The sequence below is a fragment of the Rhipicephalus sanguineus genome, chromosome 4 (assembly GCF_013339695.2).
Source record: "Rhipicephalus sanguineus isolate Rsan-2018 chromosome 4, BIME_Rsan_1.4, whole genome shotgun sequence".
Lineage (NCBI taxonomy): Eukaryota > Metazoa > Arthropoda > Arachnida > Ixodida > Ixodidae > Rhipicephalus > Rhipicephalus sanguineus.
This window is the reverse complement of record NC_051179.1, coordinates 51,385,278-51,409,081: the sequence shown is the minus strand read 5'-3', so window position 1 is coordinate 51,409,081 and position 23,804 is coordinate 51,385,278. Positions and strand designations below refer to the sequence as shown.

General features: G+C 48.5%; 2 protein-coding genes across 14 annotated transcripts in view; both read left to right on the top strand.

The window, feature by feature from the left end:
- Nucleotides 1-17,449, top strand: part of LOC119389978 (uncharacterized) — a 137,028-nt gene extending 119,579 nt beyond the window's left edge. For 6 of the 13 annotated variants that reach the window (XM_049414613.1, XM_049414611.1, XM_049414606.1 and 3 more), the window contains 6 exons: nt 3,906-4,025; nt 6,403-6,534; nt 7,325-7,402; nt 8,349-8,375; nt 8,720-8,803; nt 17,043-17,449. In XM_049414613.1, the coding sequence (XP_049270570.1) occupies nt 3,906-4,025; nt 6,403-6,534; nt 7,325-7,402; nt 8,349-8,375; nt 8,720-8,803; nt 17,043-17,213 (612 nt within the window). In that variant the 3' untranslated portion in view covers nt 17,214-17,449. Of the gene's footprint in view, nt 1-1,481; nt 1,674-2,747; nt 2,975-3,451; nt 3,504-3,905; nt 4,026-6,402; nt 6,535-7,324; nt 7,403-8,348; nt 8,376-8,719; nt 8,945-17,042 lie in introns of those variants that run through there. The other 7 variants (XM_049414612.1, XM_037657464.2, XM_037657463.2 and 4 more) reach the window with 5 other exon arrangements.
- A 2,266-nt stretch (nt 17,450-19,715) lies between these two features.
- LOC119388768 (uncharacterized) lies at nt 19,716-21,794 on the top strand. The gene has a single exon (XM_037656180.2). It carries the CDS (start codon nt 19,725-19,727, stop codon nt 21,759-21,761), a length of 2,037 nt encoding a protein of 678 aa, XP_037512108.2. The 5' UTR covers nt 19,716-19,724; the 3' UTR covers nt 21,762-21,794.
- Nucleotides 21,795-23,804: the final 2,010 nt, after the last annotated feature.

The following is a 23,804-nucleotide window of genomic DNA, read 5'->3' as shown; positions in this document are numbered from 1 at the left end:
TGTAACTGCGACATTCATTCAGGGGTTTAGTTATATCTTAGTTCAGGTTAAGGCGAAGTAGTGGAGATGAGAAGCTGGGTCGTTGGCAGTGCACAGTTGAAACTAACAGGTATTCTATCAGGCTAACCTTGTGCTGTGCCAAGGAGAAAAGAAATATAACTACACGTTAAATTCATAATAGGACACGATCCCGGCGTCAAATGGTTCCGTGTCATTTGGAAATTGTCTTCGTTGTTCGACCGAGCAGGGTAGGGGTGGTCGCGCAGACCTTCTGTTGAGGCCTTTTTCTCGTGTGCAGCTTGTGTTATCACGTTTCTTCGTCCCGTCGGTTTGCGCGCTGTATTTTAACACGAAAGTGTTTTATGCCGGGGTCCACCACGGCTTCACTGACGCATTTCCGTCACGGATATGACGATGAAAATATAAAGACTAGCATATGGCAAAGAAAAAACGGAAAGAAAGAGTTCCATCACCTGGAATCGAACTCGCGACCTTTCGATCCCCAGCGCGCAGCGCGAAACGACTCCGCCACAAACGGCACGTTTTTCGTCATAATAACGGCGTGCTATTTATATACACCATTTGCCAGTGTCGGTACTCAGAGATCAGGGTACATCAGCGTGTTTTCGTTATCACGAGCGAGATGGCGCGAAGGGCTCGAAGAGCGCGCTTTAAATATCGTCAACCCCCGCGTTGAGATGAGCGTGTGCCTCTACAGGGCGTGGTCGCTCCTGCGCGCGCGCTTATCTTGTACGTCTTGCGCTCTCACCGCAAGTTTGCGTTCAAGTTACAGAGAGCACGAAGGTCATTTCGCTCACCGCAGCGGCCGCTTTTGCGAAAGGAGCGCGCTGCTCACAAACAAATAAGTTACAACTGTGACAGTTCGCGCCCATCCTGTGTATACTTGTGCGTTCGTTTCGTGCGTCCTCCTTTGTATTTGACCAGCGCGCTTTAACTGTCGAACTGTGACAGTTGTTAGTTCGCGCTCATCCTGTGTATGTTCGTTCCGTGCGTCCTTTCTGCTTGAGCAACGCGTTGGAAGTTTCGAGCTGCTTTCCGTTCTTCGCGTGACATTAAACTTGTCGCTATAGCATTCATTCCTTCGCCCTCGGGGCGAAGAAAAGCACAACAAACGCTCAACTACGTCTGTGAAGACACGATTTACTTTCGTGTTATACCGATTCCTATGATAGAGGGATCAACCATGTTTTTTTTTCTTTCTATAATGCATTACCGACTCGTCCAACTTGCAGTCTTGAGTTTCTTTTCCATTGTACATTCAGGAGGATAACAATACCGATGTGACCACAACTCTGCCAATTTTCTTTTTTTTTTTAATTTAAGGTTTAGCTTGATTGTCATGCCGTGCCTTGTCTTCATGGCGTTTTCTACTAGTGCTTGCTAGACACAATGAAAATTTCGCGTGAATTCAGCGACTTCTACAGTCTGACTGTTTACCGAAGAACCTTCTCTTATACCAGAGGAGTGCCGTGTCCAGCCGAGAATACCGTGACGGCTGGAAGACCCATAAAGGACCAGAGCGGGCGCGGTTCGGCACCGAGGCGCCCTTCCCTGACTTCGTCCTGCAAGGGTCTGCAGCAGCGGCAAACCAATAGACGCCGCTCGATCGTCGACTTCAAGAAGACCGACGTCGTCGTTGCGAGCCACTCCGCGTAAGCGAAACGGGATTCTATAGGTGGCCCTGTTTTTAGCCTTGTACTTGAACACATTGTATGTGACGGCGCAGCCCCCCCCCCCCCATCCCTTCCAATTCTCAGTATGCATCGGAAGGCAATTCGAAATGTCTTTTTACAAAAATTGCCAAAATTAAAGTATGGATTCCTAACGGCAATAAAACAATCTGCTTAATTTATACACTAAAACGTAAGGCTTTTCTTATGCCCACTATTGAACGAAACACAAGACCAAGTAATGGAACGAAAAAAAACAGCGCGTGAAGACAGGGATGGACGGGGACACACATACAGCGCTTGTGTGTGTCGCCCTCTGTCTCTCTCTTCTCGCGCTGTTTTTCGTCTCAATGCGCATCAAGATCAACTAGCCCACCAACCAGCATTAACAAGCAATGGAGCGGCACACCAACCACTCCTAATCTGTGTTTCGTTCAGTTGCGCTATACTTAGTTCCAGGCCAAATTCAAAACAGATTTCTACGTCCAAATGTGCGCTTCGATATTGAGCTACTGTATCTTAAGAACCATGTCCACCTGAAGTGAATTTGCATGAAGAGGCCGATGCCCTGGTCCACTTGAATACATCTGGACATCCAACTTTTCTCTAGAGCTTTAACTCTAGAGAAAATACTTTAACAAAAACGATCAAAAGACGTGCAAGGATGCAGTAAATTAACTCATATGAAAATTCGTGAACCCAGGGTATCGCTGGAGCCGACGTTTCGACAAGCGGACTTGTCTTCTTCAAGGCTTCCTTGAAGCCTTAAAGAAGACAAGTCCTTTTGTCGAAACGTCAGCTCCAGCGATACCCCGGGTTCACGAATTTTTCATCTCTTCAAGCTTCGGCCATCTTCACCCGAACTCCTGCCTTTTTTTTTGGGCTATCTCATATGGTTACGTAACAATCCTGTTGTTGAGAGCCTTTGTAGCTCTGTTTGAGCGCGTGATCCCGAAGCTCGAACTCATTGTGTGCGCTCGGTTGCCGTCCTTGTTCGGTTAACGCGTCTGTCTAAGATAATTGTTCCCACACGCGACACGCGGGGGCTACACGTAGGAGCGATGCGACACCCCAGAACGCCACCATCGCGGCCATCACCGACGCTGGCTCTCCCAATCGAGAGCCTGGGACTCTCGCCACGGTGAACACGTTCGCGCCTCCCGTGCGCAAGCCTCCTTGGGCGCAGCGCCTGATGATCGAAGCGGAGATAGGTTCCTCCAGGGGGCGCAAGAGCAGCAGCCTCGACTCGCTCTGCTCCTCACTGGCGCACGCCTCCAGCATTGGTGAGTCCGCGCCATATAATTATTAATTGTTGGGGTTCTACGTCCCAAAACCACGCTATTAATATGAGAGACGCCACCAGTGGTTCTTAAACGTGCACCTAGATCTAAGCGCATGGGCGTCTAGCATTTTGCCTCCGTGGAAATGCGGCCGCCGTGGCCAAGATTCGATCCCTCGACCTTCGGGTCAGCAGTCGAGCACCATAACCACTAGAGAACCACGGCGGGTATCGTCAATTTCAGAGGGTGTTGAGAGATTGCAGCAAGACAGCAGACGTGGTCTCGGACACTTTCTACATATCCAGGCATCGCGCCAGCGAAACTAGATCTCCGTAATGACCACAGTGATCAGTCGACAGAACGACTCATGAAACAGACCGGCTGCGTCATTGCACATAATAAGCATCATGTTTAGACGACACCTAAACCATGGTAGAAGCACTGACATAGCGTACGTACGCTTCCCTCTTCTGTGTGCAGGTCAGTACAAAGCAATGCTGGACATTCAGCGTCGCAAAGAAGCGATAGGCAGGTAAGAGTATCGAGGAAGCATCTAGCATGTGTACGGCGAACGAGTGTTGACGCATAACAGTTATGTTGTCAAACGGTTGTGCTGTCATCGTCTCCGTCATTGTCACACTTCAGTCGTGTTGCTAATGCCCATTCGATTTCTACATTCTAAAAAAGTTATTCGCTTAGGTGAATGAAGAAATAAATAAAGCGAAAAAGATGATGATGTTCGGCATTATGATGATGTTCGAGATGATGACAACAATAAATGGTGTTAGTGATGATGATTATGGGGAGGGGATAGGGATGCCTGAAATGAGACTACGCTGTCTCATTCTACCCTCACATACACTCGCGCGCTTACATCTTCCGATGGTTTTCACGGCGTGGAACTGGTTGAATATTTTAATTCTTGCTTTTGCAGGAAGCACGTGGCGATCCGAAGCGCGTTTCTCCTGTCCGTCGCCATAGTGACAGCCTTGGGCAACATCGTCAATGTCGCTCGTCTTCCCTCGCGGAAGATGTTGGCCATACTGCCGACCAGGTGATTTACGTAAAGACCATGGTAAAATGTTCCTCGCTCGCGCTCGCAATGCAGTTCTTTATTCGAGAAGTCGCCGTCACGAACGGTGACGTCGCAACAAGCTTCACTACCGATTATCACTTCCTCGGCTGAGCGACAGCAGCGACATATCTTCCCCAGCGACCTTCGTACGAAACCGTACGGTTCTGCGCTCGTCCGTACGGTTTCGTACGAAGGTCGCTGGGGAAGATATGTCGCTGCTGTCGCTCAGCCGAGGAAGTGATAATCGGTAGTGAAGCTTGTTGTGACGTCACGGTTCGTGACGGCGACTTCTCGAATAAAGAACTGCATTGCGTTCCAGAAAAAGAATGCGGAATCAACACAGCAAGATCCAAGTGCTGCTTCTGCGCTGAAACGGCTGAAATACGAGACAATGCTTTACGATATCTGTTAAATGGGCACTAAAGTGAAACAATGAATTTTTGCTCTGAGAATCCTAATGTCATTAATTTCACCATCATTTGTCTCTTATTAGAAGAGAAAATCAAGGTCAAAGGTTCATTTTTAAATTTCGCGCCGAAAGCACCGACGTGATGTCACTTTAAAATGCATTTTTCTTATTTTTGTGTCATGGGCCCAACGAAATTTCCTGAAACTTGGTATGTTAAGTCTATGGCCCCCTCACAGGACAATGTGCTTCATTTTTAACGATTGAGGAACTACGTAGGATCTAGAAGACGCCGTCGAAACCTGAGGTCGCTACGTTTGGTGCGGGAATTTCAAGGTGGCGTGACCTCCCGTATTTTCTTTGTGGGCGTTTTCTCGCTTGCCAAGCGTCTTCTCCCGGCAAGCTTCGTGATGCTGGAATTGTGAAAGAATGATTTACAAATATAAGAAAAATCGTTTTTCTCTTTCGTCTCCCTTTATATTCAAGGAGAGAATGAGGAGGAATAAACTTCTATCGTTCGAATCGGTATAGTCCCGCTTCTACCCTATAGGTGGGAGGTCTCCTCAATCCAGGAACCCTCTGGCCTTCGCTGCCTCCTTGGCCCTGGCGACAAGCCGTCGTTGTTGGTCCAGGTTCTCTGAGGCGAGCTTGACCTCCCACGTTTCGAGGCCTTCGCTTTCTTGTCTGGCGCTACAGGCATTCGGCGAAGGTGATGTATGTCTGTTTATATTGCACGGGCACGCGAGGATCAGGTGGGCCAAGGTGTCAGGTACTCCGCAAATTGGACACAGATATTCGTGTAACGTTGGGTAGAGTCTCTGCATTAGTACACCGTGGATTTAGGTGTTGCTCTGTAGTCCTCTCACTATGGTGCTGAGGCTCTTTGCTGAGCTTTGGATGTGGTGGCGGGTATTTTCTGCGTTCCAGCATTTGATGTTGAAGTATCGAAGAGTAGGTGATGGGTACGAACTCAGCCTCCGCGGACGCAGGCCTGGCGTCTGGAGAGTGGGAGGAGATAGCCCGGTAGGCGTGATTGCGGGCCGCAGCGTGTGCCGCCTCGTCCCCCCCCCTCCCCCCAGCCCCTCGTGCCTGCAGGAACCCATGTCACACATGTGTACGGCGTCGGAGTGCTTCGGCGCTTCAATATTTGAGTGTTTGGGCAGACACACGACCTTTGGTATAGTTTCGCATGAGCGCTTGTCAACCTGTAAAGACGACAGCTGCGTCCAAGCACGTGGTGGCTGCTAGCGCGATTGCTGCCACTTCTGCTGTTTTTTGGGTTTCTGGCGCGCACTTCTTCTGAAGCTCTCGAAGGAGGTTCTCCTCTGATCCGGCGTAGTTGTGTACGAGGCTGCAGAGGTTCTGTCGCTACTGAGACCTTGTAGGGATGTTGTCGAGGAGAGCGCGAAGCAGAAAAAAAAAAAGACTTGATTAACTTCTAACCGACGTAATGTCAAGTGTAAACCGACGCTCTGGTATTGGAGCGAGATCGGGAGTAATATCAGTATTCTTTTTTTATTTGTTCACCAACGTAATTACTCCCGAATAGATGTAAACAAAAAGATTGCTTACCGGTCTGTACACTCTAAGAAAAAAGAAAGAGTATGTGTACTCTTTTTGGTGGTTCCGGGCTTGCCACGTATATGACTCTCTTTGAAGAGACACGTTAACTCTCTTTTGGGTGTAAAAGTGAAATATTAATTTCTTTTTCTCTTTCCGGTCCCACGACTCTGCGACTAAAGTACGATCTCCTAACTCAGTTCACTTGTCTCTTTAAAGAGAGGTATTACATGACAAGTCAGGAGTCGCGAAACAGAGTCAAAGCACTCTTTTTTTTTTTCTTAGAGTGTAAGCTGCAATAAAGTCGCTCTTCGGTGCACTTTGATATGTACAACGAACTTGCCCAAGCATGTAAGTGACTTTCACACTCCTTCGCCACCTGCGTCATAGCAGCACGGACGAAACGTTGCTGTCGGCTGGTTCAGTGGGAACGCTACAGTGGATGCTCGTCGCCGTTCCCGGCTCCCTGGCAGCTTTTCTCATCTGCTGCTGCTACTTCTACGCCTGGAACCTGTCGCAGTAGTAAGACACTCGAACAGCTTCCTGCGAGTGATTAACTGCGCAGTGCGGACGTCTGGGAGTAGTGTCGCAATACTTGTAAGCGTTGTACTACTACGACGACAGTGATTAGATTAGGTTATGTTACGTTAGGTTAGAGTAGATTATGTGAGGTCAGATTAGGTTAGGTTAGGTCAACTTAGGTCAGGTTGAGTGAGATTACGTTAATGGCCTCGATATGTATCATTCGAAAGTTGAAACATGTACAACGCTGCGTATATACCACTGATTCTTACGGTTTCAAATTTTGCTCTAAACCTTCTTCACTGTGTATAGGCGTTCGCTTTGTCAAGAAAAAAAAAACTGAACCCACAGGAGAGAACTGTGAATGAAAGTTGTGATTCTGGGCGTGTTTGTACGTCATGATCACGTGCAATGCAGAGCTTGCATGGTATAAGGCCTCTTAGTCGAATTTCTGTACTGTCTTCCTCGTGTAATGTGACAGCAGCAACAGCAAAGATGATGAAACCTACAGGACGACATAATAGTTACAAGCTGCGAAGCATGGCCATCCGCGAGAGGCTGTGCTCGAGACTACGCTTTTCAAACAGACGGTGATTTGGAGGACACCGTTAAGTATAAGAATCAGTGCTCTATGATTGATAACAAAAGGGGACCGAAAAGCTGCAGTTTATGGCATAGGGCCGCCATTATGGTCGGGGCGTAAGTTGCATGGCGTTGTTTTGCCGATTGATGTTGTGAAGATGAACCGCTGATACAGTCGCTGTCATATAAACAACCCTTACGCGTGCAGCGAGCCCAACGATCCGGAGGAGAACGGTGTCGTGCAGATGGCGGCCAGGACACGACTGAAACTTCTGAACACGCCTATGTAAGTTTCCACGGTCAAAGCGTGGCCTCCACGATCAGCCCCGGCAGCGCGCTGCCGGAGCTAATCGCGGAGGCCATGGTCAACGTCAACGATTGCTGCTTTTGGAAAAACTTCCGGTGCGCTTTTATTCTGGAATGCGAGTGTATACGGGCTGAGTGACGAGTGATTGCGCGTCGTTTCACGGGCAACAGCACTTCGGGCATTTTCTAGGCGTTAGATAACTCTAGCTGCTTCGCAAGAACGGTCAGACAGACGAGAGAAAATGCGGGACTACACTACAAGCAGGGATTCAACGGAGTACTTTATATGATGATGATGATGGATAGATTTTGCACTACGGAACCATGGGATGTGTGGATAGGACGATAAAAATAACTCACCGTCGTTATTTTCAAGTCGCGCCGTTCTCCGGCGCATAATGAAGATGGTGACTCATCAACGCCCCGCCGTCTGGCCATGCAAATAAGGAAGCGTCCCAACGAGTTTTCGATCAGGAACGCGGGCTCTAGGTTATTCATTTGTTTTCATACTTGGAAGGGTAGCGATAGTAGACACGGACTAGAGGAAGACACACGGACACACAGACGGAAGCGCTCAGACACACAGACGGAAGCGATGTGTCAGCACACCGTCGATAGTGTTGTCAGAAAAAGAAATTATGTTCCTCAATTCGTCACTGCGCTGAAATTGTCACGTGGCCATAAAAGCGATGTATATATGTAGGGCGGATTTTCAATAAAAAACCAGTTGCTAGAGCGCTTCCGTCTGTGTGTCCGTGTGTCTTCCTCTAGTCCGTGTCTACTAGCGCTACCCTTCCAAGTATGAATTTCCAACTCGCCCAAGAAACAGCACTCCTAAGTTATTCATTTGGTTTGTGCAAAACACAGTAAAGCTTACGGTGGCTGTATTCATTAAATAGCTTTCTTGTTCTCCCTTTTTTTTACAGACCTGGGAAAATCAGGCAACAGCGATGGTGAGCGAATGTACCGCCTTACATATCTTGTTTCTTGGCCACGGTGTTAGAATACCTAACCTAACCTATTCTAACACCGTGTTCTTGGCTAAAGCATACGTATACATGCTGCGGGGAATGCGCTATACAGGCATAACCCGAAACTGATGAACAACAAGCAGTAAATTTTTTTTTCGCTCTTATATCTAAGCCTCGAAAGTTCTATGGCGACAACTGTAGGTGTTACAACCGTAAATCGTTTGTCAAGTTTTCCCGGATGTCAAACTATGGTCAAAGACACTTGTCCAGAGCGCACACCCCACGTGACGGCATATAGCTGAATTCTATTTTTTTTTTCTGTGCAGGAGGCAGAAGCATTACGTCAGCTGCGCTGCATCAACGTACCTTATGCTCTTCGTCGTATCTGTGCTGTCCGACTTTCTCGCCGTGTGAGTAACAGCGTTTCAGAAGCACACTGGTGAGGGACCACACACCGAAGCCTGCAAGCGCACACGACGCGATTTACGGCACACCTGTTGTCACAACTGCCGTTTCTCGTCCGGCTACGTTGCCTCACCAATGAAATCCTACACTCTAAGAAACAAAGTCCTTCGACTCTTTTGTGAGCCCTCACTTACCTATGTGTGGCTCTCTGATATACAGAGACGCGTGAACTCTTAGATCATTATACTTTCGTCGGAGAGTCGTGGGACCACAAAGACAGTTAACGTGCCTCTTTAAAGATAGTCATATACGCGGCAAGCCAGCACTCACCGAAAGGAGTCACACATACTCTTTGTTTTCTTAGAGCAGGGGTCTCAAACACGCGGCCCGCGGCTGCACGCGGAATAAAGATTTGTGACTTCGCTAAATAGTACTCGCATTATTTTCTCGCCTATTGCAACTACTAGTGCTTTGTTCGGGTAAGCTACAGAAACGGAGCTGGCCTCAAGCATTTCTTGTCCGTGAGGCACCCCATGCGGTCAATATGAGTCCTGACGTCAAATAAATCTCCTTCAGGAATGACCCATATATACGATATAGGAAAGGCGTTCTTTGAAATGGCAAGGTCAGATGACATTTAGTTCAAAATACCCCCCCCCCCCGCTCCCTCCATCTTCGCTGTCCCGGCCCTTGCGCCGAATGAATTTCGTTCATGCGGCCCGCTGGCTGATGTGAATTTGAGACCCGGCCCTGTCTTAGAGTGATAGCAGAAGTAGTCTAAGGCGTTAGTGTTCTATACCAGTCTGTAATAGCGTTTCCGAAACCTAAACCGCAATCAGTGTTTGTACCGGTGTTGTCTCTCGCCGTTCACGTGAACTGAAGCGCAACGGAGTAATAAATTTCAGTTGGAAGTCAGCGCTAGTCCTCGTCGGTTACTCGTCCTTGTGTGCTTCACGCGCTGTTCACGTCGCTTACGTTATTGCTGCTTAGAGCATCCCAAGAAGCACGCTGAGTAAGGCCGACATGGGGGGCCCAAGGCAGACTAGACGCTTCAGGCGCCCGACAAGGGCGCCCAGCTGCGTATGAAGAATTTGAGGCTCTGTTTACACCTGATACCGTATTTTGTCGCGTACAACCTGCCCCTGCATATAACTTCACAACCCCAACTACAAACCGCGGGAAAAAAAAAAGATTGTGTATTGCCATGGAGGCATCTTCTTTACATTATCGCGAGGTAGTGACGTGAAGCTTACTTGCGAACCAAAATTCGCACCGCAAATACAATAATTTCACTAAAAGTTGTATATTGAATTATCCGATATATCAAAATCATTCCCGCTTTTTTTTTTCTTGCGAGTTCGATATATGCAGATTCGACTGTACTGGGACAGCTGCGTGCAGCTCTCCCGTTTAGTAGAGTAGAAAATATCCTAAGTTGCTTACAGTTTTTCTTAACACGCCCTGCATGGCTAAGGAGAATCCACATCTAGACGGTTTCTTCGGGTAAGCTGCGTACAAATCTACACAAGTACACTACGTATTTCACTCCAAACCGCTCACTTTTTGTTCTGAACACATCGCTCTCGCAGCCAGCTCAGTTTCCTGGCCGTGCTGAACCTGGTGGCGGCGTCGCTCTATCAGCTGACGTCACGCCCGCCCAGAGGCCTCGCGCCTGACGGAAGGTTTGTGGCCCCGCCTTGGGACGTAGTGCTCATCGCCGGCGGTGCACAGGCCGTCTCCCGGTTCACCGCGGTACGTATAATATATCCCGTGGGTAGACCCCTTGATGCCTAAACACCATTTCTTGTTCCCACGTGCGTGGTAAGGATGAGGCGAACCGGACAAGTCCGCCATGCAGAGTAGGCACTTCTTCACCTTACGCGCCATAAAGCATTGTAACAGCGTCACCTATAAGAAAATTGCCCTTAGGTCCTTCCGAAGATACATCACAGCGAAAGCCCTTTCACCTTCCACGCACCATCGTTGAACCCTTCCTCGAATGTTTTCCTTGACCTTTATTGAGCCCTTACTTCAATCTTCCTTCTCCTCTTCCTTGAATCTTGCACCATCACACGTGCGTCGCTTGAAGGTTCACAGTGCTTCATGGTCGACAGTTTTTAAGCGGATCATTACTGTTATCGATTTGTCTCACGGCGCGAGCCGCGTTTGACGTGCTGTCCCGCTTAGAGTTTACGAAGAACAAAAAGTTTGTGATGATTATGATGAGGATGCAAGGGTGTTTTATGAAGTTTGACGAGCTATGGCCAGTTATGGCCAAAGCGCGCCAAGACGCGGTGTAATGTGAACGCAATGGTATCGTATATGACAATGGGTAAGTTCATGCTGTTTAGGTGCATAAAACAATGAGCGCTATAAGTGTTTAAAAATAACCGACATGAAATCGTGAAAGTTACTTTAACGTAACTTCTCGGCGTGCTAATACACTCAGAGATTGCCGCCACGATGACGTTAGTGCGAAGTTTGCATCCATAAAGAGCGTGCGTGCCGGGCGGGCGCAGGAGTGTGACGTGCTTGCCGCCCTGGTGCGGAGCGTGAGCGAGCACTTCTGTCAGCAGCGGTCGCCCCTGATGAATCAGGCTCTGTTCTGCTTGGCCATCTGCCTGCTCGCCGAGGTCAGCACGGCGGACGTGATCGCCGAAGCTCTTCTTCCTCTGGCTCCCACCGTCGTGAGAGACACCGCTTTCTCTTCGTCAGTATGGTGATAGGCGACGTCGCGCATGATTATACAAGCTCATGTTCTCTCGATAGACTGTACCGATGTTTCGCAGTGTTAGCCTTAGTGAATCCTTGAGATGCAACGCATCTTGGAAACGACACCCGCTTTGTGGAACTATCTCAGCTGCCCTCCTCTAGCGAGGCCAAACTCCATAAAATGAACTTCCAAAAGTACGGCCGAGATAACTTTGTGCCCATTAAGTTTCTTCTGAGTGGACAGGTTCTACTGTCCACTGCAACGACTGCTGTTTAGTCCTGTCTTAGTATACTGTGTCACCGATACAAAAGGAGCCGTCGAAACCAGCCCTATATCTAGAAACACCAAGAACGACGGTCGGTCGATCCGGCAACGCCAGGTTTAAAAAAGTGTCACCCCGAGCCACTGTCTTGTGATAGACGGCGCAAACCCATTCCTGAGCGTATAAATATTCGTAAAAGCTGCATTATTTCGCTGTATCTGGCTCAATAGAAGCATTGTTTTAGCATGTCACTAAAAGCATCGACGGCTGGAACTATACCAACAGGACGACGCTGAAAGTGAGGTTGAAATTCTTATCTACAGACAGGGCATGTTCTATAGAAAGTGCTAGTCGAGAACATGTTCGCGTTGCCCGTGCTTCTTCCACTATGACAATATTTACCGCCAATATCGCGCTCTTGACGAAGTGCACCCGTACCGCTGCATTGCCAAACCAACTGAATCCACAACACGCAGGCGTCAAGCACGGGCAAGAAGGCGCAGTTCTTCGCATTGCCCTTCGCGTTGTGCGCCTCGACCAATCTGGTGCTCCCCATGTCGCTGCCCATCGTCTTCGTGCACGGCTTCAAGAAACTCGATCTTACGCAACTGGTACGGCCGAGTCGCTCGGTTGAAGTGTGATTGGTTTCTGGCTTACACTCAGTTAAAGACAAGCACCGTAGCATCGCCATACAGCACCACCACAGCATCACCGTAGCACCACCATAGCATTGGTGAGACTGCGGTAATAATATGGTTGGTTTGGCGTATGGGGTTCAAAGGAGCCCTGAAACTTAGTGAAAGAACACGTTCGACTAACAGCAAACACTCTGTGAACAGTTCAGCGAAATTTTGTCGTCGTGCGCGTCACGTGCAGTTTACAAGCGGAGCGCGAAGTCGCCGGTATCTCAAGTGCCCTCTCTTTGTACAGAGGCCCCGTCCTCACTCAACTCGGTGGGCGGGGCGCCAGGTGTATGTCGTCAAACAGCAGATTGCTGCTATTGGCTAATAGCTGACATAAATCATGAGCGATGTTTGGATCAGATGTGCTTATTGCCACAGGGTGTCGCCACGTGCCGGCGCCGCGCTCTATATAGTGTGCTAAAATTACACAGTAGCTACACTAGCCCACAAAGAAATCACAACGGGAAAGAACGACCGTATTTCATGACGCGCGCTGACGTAGCTTCTCTCCCCCGGGTCATCCCTCCCTGTGTAGCCTCCAGCGCGCTCGTCGGGCCAGCAGAGGAAGTAGAGCACTGCACGGGCCGTGATTTTCGGCCCGGGCCCGGCCCGGGCCCGGACCTCGTTCAAGTTTACCCGCCCGAGCCCGGCCCGGTGATTCAATACGCGACCCGAGCCCGGCCCGAACCCGAGAAAAAATTTCGCCTACCCGGCCCGGCCCGGCCCGACGGCAGATCAGGCCCGACAGAGGCCCGAGAGCCAATAATATAGGTGGTGTTGCCAGAACGTAGAATCTACAGCAAGGTGTTTTAAGTAGCAAATATCTACTCTTTGTTGGCGAATATTTCGCTAACAATTCTACTTTAACCTACGGTAATTTCGTGTAAAAAGGCGCTCACGGTGGAAAGAGTTGAGTGGAAATACTGGGTACAATGAACGTTTGTTCGGCAATGGTATACTATAACTTTTTTTTTCTTGCTAATGCAATACGGATCACCAAGAGCGTTTTGTAGCAGATATTGTAGCACGGAAAGTGATTTGCAGCATGAGTTCAGTTTCAATAAGAATTGCAATAAAAAGAGAGGAGACAGAGAACACAACACCTTATTGCGCTCTTTACTGAAACATAAAACATGCTCTAACGACAAAGCCAATCGAGCACCCTTTCGGATATGTAACACCTGTCTTCAGCATGGCAGCACCTTGCCACAGCAAGATGGAGGAAGAAAGCCAAGTTTATTACCTTGCTGTATGTACACTAATCTAGATAAAAAGAACAAACCATGTGCACCACGTGTACTTTTAGAAATACGTATAGGCAGCCGAAAAGACGAAAAAATATTTGTGGTAGCATTCTTTTCATATATCATATATATTTCATATATCACCAGGGCTATATAGAGTCCACAAGTCTTTTGTGGCATATTTTATAGTTTATTTCTTCACGTGTTATTGTTCAAAAAATCAAACTATCTAGAGATTCCGGCTTTAAGCACGCCGTCCACCGTTGTATCACATATCCTGTCGCGCTAAAGTTTCTTGCACTGCATGCGCTAGCCGCAGGGGTGCACATCTGCCTTGCGAAATGTGAAGGCGTCGGCAGTCGTTCTTAACTTCCACCACTGGAGCAAATTTAGGATGTCTTTGTGGACATCTGCAGAATGAATGTAGCTGTGCAGCTTATCCCTTCATTTCTATCGTTCCCGAACGTCGTCACACTCTTCAGTATCACTTATAAAACTCCTCTTTGAGCGCCTCTGCTTGCAGTTTTCAGCAGTGTATGTTATGCACGGCTTGCCCTGCGCTCTTCTTTTCTTCCGTATCATAATACTCTATGCCTTCCTAAGATGTTGTACTGGTAGAAGGTGACCACTACACTACGCGGGTAGGACTGGCAAGAGGTGGACGAAGCTATTTCGATCTACGTATTTTTGGTGTTCGTTACAGTCTGGTAATGAAGGCGCGAGTAAGCTTCTCGACGCTTACTCATTGGATGCCTATGGTTCGAGGTGAAGGGACATCACCCGGCACGGAATTCGTAATTGTCTTTTTTCAAGCCTGATATTTCGTCAAGCGAATATATTGCGCCTCACGCCTTATGCTGTTTGAACCTATGCCATTCCTGCACATTCCAACACCGGTGTTGTGGCAGTGTCATATAGTTCTCACGCTATACCTGTATAGCGCAGGGGACCCAAATACGCGGCCCGTGGGCCTCTCCCTAAAGGCCCGCGGCCCGCACATGACTGTCTTCGTCCGAATTTTTTATTTTCTTTATAAGTATGTACTTAATTAAGCTACACAGCCATGAGAAGTCTGAAGCTTTTTTGTTGTGAGGCAACCCCTGCGGCCACCATGTGTTGATACCTAACCGTGAAACAAAACTCTATATTTCAAAATCGGCGTCCTGATTTTAGTCATGTTGAACATAGGTATTGATATGTTGTTGGAATTCTGCCGCCAAATACCCTTCAGAAACGACCTATATGTGACATATGGGAAAGCTCTTCTTTTAAATGGCAACGTTAGCTGACATTTGGTACGACCTAGCTCCTCTAACGTCCCCCCCCCCTCCCCCGCGCTTTTAAGCTGCGTTACTGTCCTGGCCCTTGCCGGAGTAAATTTTAGTGAATGCGGCCCATTAGCTGAGGTGGGTTTGAGACACCTGATATAGCGAAAAAAGGCGAAAGTTCAAATATTAACTAAATTGGGCACACCAAGCAGGCTGTGCACGTCCATATCGCGTCACATGACCACTCAGGGCCGTGACGAAGCCGCGGAAAAAGAATGTCTATGTATAGGAATTCTATGTAACGAGATTGTGTGCAGTCCTTTCGTTTTAGTGGAGGGCTGGAAGCTTCAAAAATGTTTCCTCGCTATAGAGCTGTATAATCGCTTTTGCGATAAGTTACAGGTGTATATTTATTATATCACATTTATTACTGTGATTACAGAATAACATTTGGGATATAAAATCATAACGAATGCAAATAAAGCACGGAATAACGACATGTTAATTATATAACGCCTGGTATATCTTCTTTTAACTCGCCCGTTTAAGATAAATAAAGTAGCCCCATATGCAAGCAGCAAAATAAGTTCAGTACTTGTCTCTAATTAAATTTTTCTAAGCAGCTTGCCCCACATAAAAAAGCGTTTTTTTTTTCGAGAGAAAATGTGAAACATATATGTACGTATGCACAACGTATGTGGAACAAACATGAAGGGGCACTAGAAAGAAAAAACAATTTCTCTGTTATCAGTAAATTACTCTTTAGCAATTCCTAAATCACCACGATTCGCCGGGACAAGAGTCTTGGTAAGTGAGAAAACGCGCAAAAAGGTAAATGCGGGTGGCGACGCCCGCTTTAAGTTCGCGTAGCAGACATCGTGACATCTTATATTCTGACGGCGTCTAACGGGGTCTACGTAGTTCCTAATCACTAAAAATGAAGTACGTTGACCTCTGAGGGGGCCATAGACTTAACATACCAAGTCTCAGCAAATTTTATAGAGCCAATGTCCCCAAATACGACAAATACAGTTTGAAATCCGTGGCGTCAGGCTCGGGTATTTCGGCGCGAAATTTAAAAAAATAGAATTTTGACCTTGATTTTTTCGTCTGATAATAAAATTACCATGGTGAAATGTATGACATTCGAGTTCTTAGACGTCACTTTATCAGTCTAAACCGATTCAGTGCTTCACTATAGTGTTCATTTAAGAACCCAGCAAAGTCCAAGCCCGGCCCGACCCGAGCCCGCGACCTCAAACCCGGGCCCGGCCCTAAGCCCGGAGCTTCAGGCCCGAGCCCGGCCCGGGCCCGCCGGGAGAACTACTTTACCCGGCCCGGCCCGGCCCACGGGCCGGGCCGGGCCCGGGTTTTCGGGTAGGCCCGAGCCCGTGCAGTGCTCTAAGAGGAAGTGCTGAAGTGCTGAAGTAACCGTGAGGAAGTGCTGAAGTAACCGCTGAGCCGCCGCTGCGTCTGCGGTAATAACGTAACTACTGACGCACAACTCACGACCAAATATGGGGATTAGATATAGACTGTCGTCTTTGCATTCTCGCGAGATTGCCCATGAGATAAGTGCACTAATACAAAAGTTCGTATGAATGACCATGGCGTTAATTCGGGCTATAGTTGGCCAGCCAGTCAGGAAACTGCAACAGCGGTAAACCAGATGCAACGACATACAAAGTAAGCGGTGTAGTTGCCTTGTCTGTCGCTGTTTTTAACGCTACTGAAACTGCTACTGCATGAGTGACATAAATGTAGGTTCCACAATGCTATAACAATGTTGGCATTGACGTATTCATTCAATAACTAACGTTGTGAAACCTACGGTATGCCGAGTCCGATTTGATTCTGATGTGTGATATTGACAAAGCGATATATTAGGCTCGAGTCTCCAAGAAACGCTGCCCTTTGGCACCACTGGAAGGCTCAGCGTCAACCAAAACGGTTTTGCATTGTACACCATCAGACAACTGAATTTCGCTATCGCACTTCTTCTCTATAGCCAAAAAGATAATAATGATAATAAAGAGAGAACGAGTCTATATGCATCTTCGCTCTCATTTTGCAGCTAATGGTGGGCATGACGATCAAGGTGGTGCTGATAGCCAGCGTCCTGCTGTTCACGAGCACCACGGGTCCGCTGCTTCCCGCGTTGGCCAATGCGGTCGATGTGCACACACTTACGTCGAAGTCGACCACCGCTATGCCGGCTGTCAATTACTCGTTTCTTTCCTACTGATATTTTTGTCTTCATCATGCAATAATATGCGCACCTCCCCTATTCTGGAGAAACTTTATGTATAATCGCTGAGCACACCATTGCTCAACTGTATGTTCAATTAAATGTTGCGAAATAATCGCGAGCTGACCATTTCGAACTTGTAGCACTTCATCAGCAGACACGCATATCGCGAACCACTGACATTCAAACGGATCTCTGCTGCTTCGTGACTCAGCGCTCGACCGACCCGCCGAGCCGACACTCCAGAAGCTCGAGACCTGGCGCATGCACCCTCCGGTTTCGTATACCAAGAAATCGTATAGCATTACAAGTTATAATTACGGATGGGTTTCGATGCCGCCATATTGGGGCTGTTAACCTAGCCGTTTTGTATAGTTAAATAACTAAATGAACTGTGCTACGGTAGACGCATACGCATGAAAACGGTTGAGTTGGTGCATTCGACGCTTCATGACCTTGTAGATTCACGTCGTGAGATACAAAAATAAGCCCAATGTGGCGGCGCCCGTGTGTCTTACGTAATGTCGTCTATAAACCGCAGAACGTACTCTCTCGCACACAAGTCACTACCCAGAGTACAGGGGCGTTTATTCCGAGCTCTAGTGGTCGGTACTTGCCCCACCTAAATAAAAATCACCTCGCATCGCAGCCCGTACACCTAACACTCCCCGCAATGAAACTTCTGCGGAGAAACTGGGTCACTTCAACCTGCGGTAATAGGGGGCTGACAGCCGGTTAACAACCCCTCCCTCTCAAGCACTCAGCACACCAACGAGCCTTGGAGGACAGCCTTGGCCAAATCCGACGTCGGTGGTCAGTTGCGGCTGTTCGCAACGACTCGTTGCGAATAAGCACCTGGAATAAGTAGGTCTCTATTCCAAGCTTCTATTGCAAAATAATCGTTTATTCTCCCTTTTCTCGTTCTCTCGCGAAAACACCTAACCGCTCGGTGAACTCGCCTGCAATTCCAAACAAGTTTTTTTTTCTTTAAAAAAAATTAGGGCAGCATTGCACTGTGGTGGTGTGAGGATTGAGGAAGCAGCGGAACTGGTGGAATTGCCCTCCTCCTTTCCCGCCTCCTCACCCTCACTTTCCTTTCCCACTCCTTGCTATACTATACTATACCATACTATACTATGCTATACTATAATATACTATACTATACCATACTATACCATATTAATGAGAACTAACAGACAATAATGCCAAGGAAAGTATAGGAGATGTTATGTGTAATAATTGGAATATAAATTTGAAGAAAGTAAAGTGGACGAAAAGATAACTTGCCGCCGGCAGGGACCATCTTATTTCCTTCATTCATAGCAAGGGTCTCGTTCTGGCAGACATGATGCCTTCAGGTAGTATGCGCGGGATTATTGGTCAGCTGCCAGCTCGTGAAAAGATCACGTGCTACGTGACGCCAAAAAAAAAAGGCAGAAAAAGAGTGTTCCACACTCGCCGCCATGGCTGCGATCGGCGCTGACTAACAATCCTAGGTTCAAATGGACATATATACCCCATAAAGTGGACGGGGGGATGACCGCCGCCGTAGCTCAGTGGTAGAGCATCGGACGCGTTATTCGAAGGTCGCAGGTTCGGTCTTGGTGTCATACTAACGAAAATTTTGGAAGCGATCACTTCATGCTCGAGATCGTGATAAAAGAGCCCACGAGGCAACGTACACGGCCGGCTAAGGTGATAGACTGGGACCTTTGTCGCGCACACAGGAAGGAGCAGGACGCGCCTCCCACCATTACGAACATCAACGCATGGACAACCGAAATTGTCAAACAAGTGGCGGACGCCACGCAAACGGTCGACGTGGAAGACACAGTCCCTTACTGCGACCGTTACTACGCCCATCTCTGGAAGCGCAAGAAGTCGCTCGAGGCCCTGCTGTCCACTCGAAAATGGGACCGCGATATCCGCCGTCGGCTGGCACGCGCCCACACAAACATAGAGAACTATGCAATCGAACTCACCCGGCAGAGCTGGTACAACATTTGTTGCCAAATGAACAAGACCCTTAACACTCGAAATACGTGGAGCCTACTCAGACATCTGCTGGAACCAGCTGGAGGAAAGCTCCAAGCACGCCAACAGCTAGAGCGAATCTTCCACTTGTATCCTGGCACGCCAGATGAGCTCAAACAAGAGCTAATTGACACCTACATTCGGCCCGAGCCGGCAACCAGCCTCCCCTTTTATCAGGGTTCGGACAATCCTACCTTAGACGCTCCGATCACTTTAGCTGAAGTCCGAGCAGAACTTAATCGCCTTAAGACCAACTCAGCAGCAGGCCCCGACCGCATTTCTAACACAATGCTTAGGAATCTAGACGACGCCTCTATTCATGCCCTCACCGACTACCTTCAAGAATGCTGGGCCAGCGGTACCATTCCGAAAGAATGGAAGTGCGCCGATCTAGTCTTTATTTCTAAGCCGGGAAAACCACCCACCCTGGCCAACCTCCGCCACATTTCTATCACTTCCTGTGTGGGGAAGTTGATGGAACGCGTGATCCAGACTAGACTCCTTCGCTACCTCGAAGACAACCACCTCCTACCAGACACGATGTTCGGCTTTCGCCCTCATCTAGCAGCGCCGGACGTTATGCTTCTTCTTCATCACCAGGTCGTCATGCAACGCACCCTTGACACAAAAGTCATTGTTGGTCTCGATGTTGCCAAGGCTTTCGACAACGTCCTCCACGAAGCGATTCTTCGACAACTACAGACCCTTGGCGTCGGACATCGTACGTATGCATACGTGCGAGACTTTCTCACCGACCGAAAAATAAAACTGGGCGTCGGCACGGCAAATTCCTGCATCGTCTCTCCTGGCAACCGCGGCACACCACAAGGCTCCGTTCTGTCACCGCTGCTTTTTAACGTCGCACTGATAGGACTACCTAAGCTTCTGGCTGACATCCCCAACTTACACCACAGCCTGTATGCTGACGATCTGACTCTTTGGATCACGCAGGGCAGCGACGGCCAGATCGAAGAGGCTTTCCAGACCGCCATCGATCGTGTCGGTGGGTACCTCGATACAGTTGGCCTTAGCTGTTCGGCGACTAAGTCAGAGTACATCATCATCCCGTCCCCAGGACGACGTGCACCAAAGGTACTTCCTGAGATGAACCTCCAGGTCCAAGGTAACCCCATCCCTCGAACGGATCACATCAGGATTCTAGGCCTGCACTTACAGGCAAACGGCAGCAATACTATTTCGCTCCAACGCATCGACCAGTCGGTTGTACAGATCGGACGCCTTCTCAAGCGAGTCTCCAACAAACACCGAGGTATGCGAGAGTCCAACCTCCTGCGCCTCGTCCAAGCCTTCATCTGCTCCCGCATCACCTACTCTGCACCTTACCTACGTCTCACCCGCGCCGAAAGCGAACGGCTAGAGACGACACTTCGTAAAGCATACAAAACGGCCCTGAGTCTTCCCATGTCCACAGCCACTCACAAGCTTATGGCTCTCGGCATCACCAACACAGTGAGCGAGCTTATTGAAGCTACCCTCACCGCCCAATATGAGCGGCTGTCACTCACACACGCCGGCCGAGCGATACTGCAGCAAATTGGGATCTCACCAACGAGGGCGGCCCCCAACTATGCAGACCTCACACCAGAATATCGTCGAAGTCTCTGCATCCCTCCCATTCCCAAGCGGATGCATCCGGAACACCACGCCGAGAGACGGGCCGACCGGGCACGTCAGTTCGAGAAGCGCTTCAGCGGACGTCCGGACGTCACGTATACGGACGCCTCTTACCACCCCTCGAAGCCAGCGATGGTGGCAGTGGCCCTCGCCCCCTACCGTAGCTGGCACACAGCATGCAGCATTCGCAAAACAGAAACGGTCACCGCAGCAGAAGAGGTTGCCATCGCGCTTGCGCTAGCTGACCCTACTACCAAAGTTGTCATCAGTGACTCTCAACAAGCCATACGCAACTACGATGCCGGCCGCATCTGCCGCCAGGCATTACACATTATAATTTCTGCTCCCCCCTCTTCTACATCCCGTTTACTCCTTTGGGCTCCAGCCCACGAGTCGTTGAGCGGAAACGCCCAGGTGCACACACTCGCCCGAGATCTTAGCTGCCGAGCCGAGTGTAGGGTTCACCGCGCCGCTTCCCCTGATACAACTATGCCGCGTGACTCACTACTCACCACTTATACGGACATCCTCCAGTATTACCGACTCGGAAGATGCGTATACCCCCCTGCACACCACGATCTAACAAGACGTGAGGCCGTCCAATGGCGCAAACTACAGACAGGCAGCTTCCCACACCCCCTCTTATACAGCAGAATCTTTCCGGAACGGATAGCGCCAAGGTGCAAACATTGCTCATATCCGGCGACACTCACACATATGGTGTGGACGTGCACGCACTACAACACAGACAACACAAACACTCCAGAGTCGTGGGAGTCCCTCTTGCGTACCTCCGAGCCAGAAGACCAACGCCGGCTCATCCAGCGCGCGGTGGAGGCTGCGGTATCCCAAGGGATCCCCGCCGACCTCCTCTGAAATAGCGCAACCAGTCTTCGTACTGGTCCCCTCTTTATTATTTTTTTTGTTTGTTCTGGGAGCAATAAAGATACCACCACCACCACCAGGTTCGGTCCCTGCCGGCGGCAAGTTATCTTTTCGTCTACTTTACTTTCTTCACATTTATATTCCAATTATTACACATAACATCTCCTATACTTTCCTTGGCATTATTGTGTGTTAGTTCTCATTAATATTGTGTCTAACAAAGAAAAACGAGCCCTTAAAAGCCATCTTATTTCCTTCATACTATACCATACCATACTATACTATACTATACTAGACTATACTATACTATACTATGCTATGCTGTACCCTCTCACATTCTCCTTTCCCTCCTCCTCGCCATCACTTCCCTTTCCCACCCCTTGCTGTACAATACTGTACACGGCTATGCTTGCTCTTTCCCTTTTCTATCTCTTATGTGTCTGTCTATATCTTTGTTTCTCTATCTCTTCTCTTCCCTTTCTTTCGCCAAGCATCGTACGTAAGGCTAGGGTAAGCGCGAGGAAGCATTTTCTAGTATTCGAGTTATTCATCAATTATTCATTGGCTATCGATTCGTTATCTCAACGTATCGTTCATGCGTTTCTTTGGTCAGGCTAAGCTCATCCAAGCATTACCTGTAATGTATATATTGTTTATTGATCGATTGATCGATTGATTAGGTATTGAATGGCTATCGATTGCTAAGCACATACAAGCGTATTTTAGAATTTATCGGTTATTGATCGATTATCAATTAGCTAATGATTATTTATCAATTGGCTATCACTAGGCATCGATGGCTATGATACGGGCTGCTTGGCACATATCCGCTTTCAGTGGCACATACCCGCAGAGTTTTTGCGAACGCCACTCGCCACTGTGGTCTAGCGGTTAAGGTGCTCGACTGCTGACCCGAACGAAGGCCGCGGGAGCGAGTCCCGGCCGCGGCGGCCGCATTTTCGATGAACGCGAAAATGCTTGAGGCCCGTGTACGCAGATGTAGGTGCACGTTGAAGAACACCAGGTGGCCTAACTTCCGGAGCCCTCCACTACGGTGTCCCTCAATCATATCTTGGCTTGGGGACGTTAAACCCCAACAATTATATTATTTTGCGAACTCTGCTCGCAGAACGAAAAAATTGAACAACTCCGCTGTCAGCTATGCCATTTCTGCATCGATTTTCAACAATTTTTACTTAAGGCAGCTAACTACTGGGTACACGGCGAGTGGCCTCCATGACCACGCCGAAACGACAGCGGTCTTTTGGACGTTATACGTTACGTGCATATACTTCCCCGGTTAATTATGTTGAGGGGAACAGGTTCACAGAATTTAAGGTTAGGCACGTAAGGCTAAAAATAATTTTTACAGGGTATACAGCTCCTCCACCACAGATATTAATATATAGATATTATACAGCTCCAGTCCACCACAGGTATTAAAGTTCTGGACAAGCCTACGCACAGAATGTTAAATTACAGCAGAACACGCATCATAGCGAATTTATATAAACTTAGCCACGGTGCGATTATAAAAAAATAATGAAAAGGCCGAATCCCTTCGGGATACTGAATACGCCAGCATGTCAGAAGTACAGTATTTACAAAGTACGGTATGGACAAATCCATCGATCGACCAAGCCACGGCCACGCGCAGCAAAGGAAGCGATAACACGTGCGGGGCGCAACACGCAGTACTTACAAAAGTTCTGGGCAAGCCTGGGCACAACATGTCGGCTCGTCAAGCCAAATTTATCACTGCAGAACACGCACGTTGTGAGGCGCAACGAATTCATATCGAATGCATATATAAACTAAAAGCTATGGCGCGAGTATCATATCTATATATATGAAAGGCCAAGGCCCTTCGGTATAACACACACACCAGTATGTCAATAGCCGGATATTAGACTAGGGCTACTTGGTGCTCAACGTGGTTAACCAGCAGTCTACGTGTCACCTTTTCTTGCCCCCTTTGGTTTTTCACAACGCAAGCTGCCCTCGTGCTAGGACGGATCCTCGGACGACGTCTGA

Bases quoted from the DNA above. Each gene is read 5' to 3' on its own strand.
- LOC119388768 (XM_037656180.2), top strand. From the start codon at position 19,725: ATGGAACGCGTGATCCAGACTAGACTCCTTCGCTACCTCGAAGACAAC.